This window comes from Octopus bimaculoides, chromosome 30, assembly GCF_001194135.2.
Source record: "Octopus bimaculoides isolate UCB-OBI-ISO-001 chromosome 30, ASM119413v2, whole genome shotgun sequence".
NCBI lineage: Eukaryota > Metazoa > Mollusca > Cephalopoda > Octopoda > Octopodidae > Octopus > Octopus bimaculoides.
In genome coordinates this window covers 7367692-7370151 of record NC_069010.1, presented here as the reverse complement: position 1 = coordinate 7370151, position 2460 = coordinate 7367692, and the positions used below count along the sequence as shown (strand labels likewise).

General features: G+C 41.4%; 1 protein-coding gene across 1 annotated transcript in view; it reads right to left on the bottom strand.

The window, feature by feature from the left end:
* LOC106870580 (protein polybromo-1) overlaps positions 1-2460 on the bottom strand; it is a 142866-nt gene that overhangs the window by 46826 nt on the left and 93580 nt on the right. The window contains exons 23-25 of the mRNA XM_052978118.1: positions 2237-2375; positions 1880-1984; positions 579-653 (exon numbers count right to left, since the gene is read on the bottom strand). Coding sequence (XP_052834078.1) covers positions 579-653; positions 1880-1984; positions 2237-2375 — 319 coding nt within the window. The remainder of the gene's footprint in view (positions 1-578; positions 654-1879; positions 1985-2236; positions 2376-2460) is intronic.

Below are 2460 nucleotides of genomic sequence, written 5' to 3'. Positions count from 1 at the left end.
TGAATACCAATACTTCAATGTGGTACATTTCAACAATTGTGAAGATGCCTTCACATAAAACCATTGGTTGCCTTGCTAACACACAAATAAAGAGCATACATATATTTATGTGCGTGTGTGTGTGTGTGTGTGTGTGTGTGTGTGTGTATAAGTACCATTCATGCGTGGGTTGCTGCCAGTGCCGCCTGATTGGCTCCCCGTGCAGGTGGCTCATAAAATGCACCGTCCGAACAGGGTTGATGCCACCCACCACATCAGGGTCTAAGTTTGAATCAGTTGAGCACTACTGTTTTCTATACTGAGAATCTCTATAAAGTGGTTGGCATTCGGAAGCACATCAAGTGTAGAAACTGTGCCTCAACAAACCGGAGAGCTCCTGTCAAACTGTCCAACCCATGCCAGCATGGAAAACGGGCATTAACCAATGACGATAAGTTACATTTAACTGGTTGTGGTTGCTTCAAAATTCCGGTGATATTACAAACCTTGAATGCCCCCAACCATTTCCGTAGCATACTTCAGTTCCAGAACCCACCGAGAGAGAGAGAAAAGGGGCTTTGTTAATTTTGGAACCTTACCTTGATCTTTTTAAATGCCTTGTGTCGGGCATTATAGCGTGATTCACAAACGTAGACATCTTTATCAGCAAATCCCTGAAAACAAAGACAGAACGGGTGGTGGTTAGTCAGAGACAAAGAGCAGAAAAGAATCAAGTTTACGCATTTAAATTAAATCAGCGGGAAAAAAGCTTAAGAAAAACAAAAACAAAAAGGGAACGAAAAAAAAAGGAAAAGGAAAAAAGTCATCCTTATAATAAATGCTGTTGTGTATTTATGTTTTGTGTCACAAAATAAAGGCAATGTATCTCTGTCATTTTCAATAATGATGATGAGAGGATGAAGTGGTAAAGACTGACCTGAAGATGTTGAGCCTCTTGGGGTAGATGATTGGGGACTGAGATGAATGTCATATATGCTGTGTTTGAGAAGACCCAACCACCTCAGCAGAACTGGGGTTCTGTTGAGTCTTCACCCACATCTCATCCTCTGACATTTACTCTGCCATCAATCTTCTATATTACCTTATTTCCTTCTTTCACTTCCCCTCCAATGAACTGACATCCTCTACATCCAACTCATCTATCTCTAATCATTAATCACACTATTTTCTTTCAGTGCACTTTTCTATGCATCCACTTTTGCAGCTCTTCTATCCTATTCTGTTTCTCATATTCACCTTGAGCACATCTCTCTCTTTCTCAGGAGTGCAAGGCATCTATTCACCCTCTTCTGCAAGACACCTGCTCCTCTCCCTTTATCATAGGTTTTTTTTTACTCCTCCAGTCTCTACCTCCACTCATCATTATCATCATCATTGTATTATCAAAGGACTTCTTAACCATTCACACATACACACAGATATAACAAATAATAATACACACACGGTTGCTAACGCTGTGCAATGGCAAGAGAAATTTCAGATAGCTATTTTCCCTGGAGATATCCTTCTTGCAAATAACTAACGCAAAGTCACCAAGGAATAAAGGGTCAGATGGATGGGGTTTGAAAGGGAGGACAGATAGGCACCTCATCTGTGGTTTCATCTAGCAAATAACTAGCACAAGGTCACCAAGGAATAAAGGGTCAGATGGATGGGGTTTGAAAGGAAGGACAGAATAGCACCTCATCTGTGGTTTCATCTAGCAAATAACTAGCACAAGGTCACCAAGGAATAAAGGGTCAGATGGATGGGGTTTGAAAGGAAGGACAGAATGGCACCTCATCTGTGGTTTCATCTAGCAAATAACTAGCACAAGGTCACCAAGGAATAAAGGGTCGGATGGATGGGATTTGAAAGGGCGGAAAGAATGGCACCTCACCTGTGGTTTCATCTTGAAATAGTCTTTCACAAACATGACATAGCATTTTGGTCCTAACAACTGAGACAGTGAAATGGTGGTGGAGAACTCACTCTTGAATACTTCCTGAAATATAACGAGAAGACAGACAAAACATATGAAAAAAAATCATCATCAATGAGTGAGCTGAGAGGGGAATATGTTGGATAAAATCATAACTAAATGATCCTCATGTATATCCCTTTTATCCAAAGCCGGGAGCTTTTCAGTACCCCCTTGTGTGTGTGTGTGTGTGTGCCTATACATACACATACAAATATGCATACATATATGCACACACACACACACGCACACATGAATAAGAACAACAAGAGATACCTTTTCTAGAAACTTCCTTGTGGCCAGATGGAATGTTTCATTTGGTCGATAAAACCAGTTGCCGTGAAGGGCTGGCAGACCAGCATTGTCGTGGAACAGCTTCTCAATGCACATAATATGTGGCTCAAGACCATTCTCTCTGTAAAAGACACGATGAGACATGTTGGATTGCCGATGCCTGAGATTAGAGGAAGGAGAGGGGAGGGGAGAAAGATGTGGGAGGA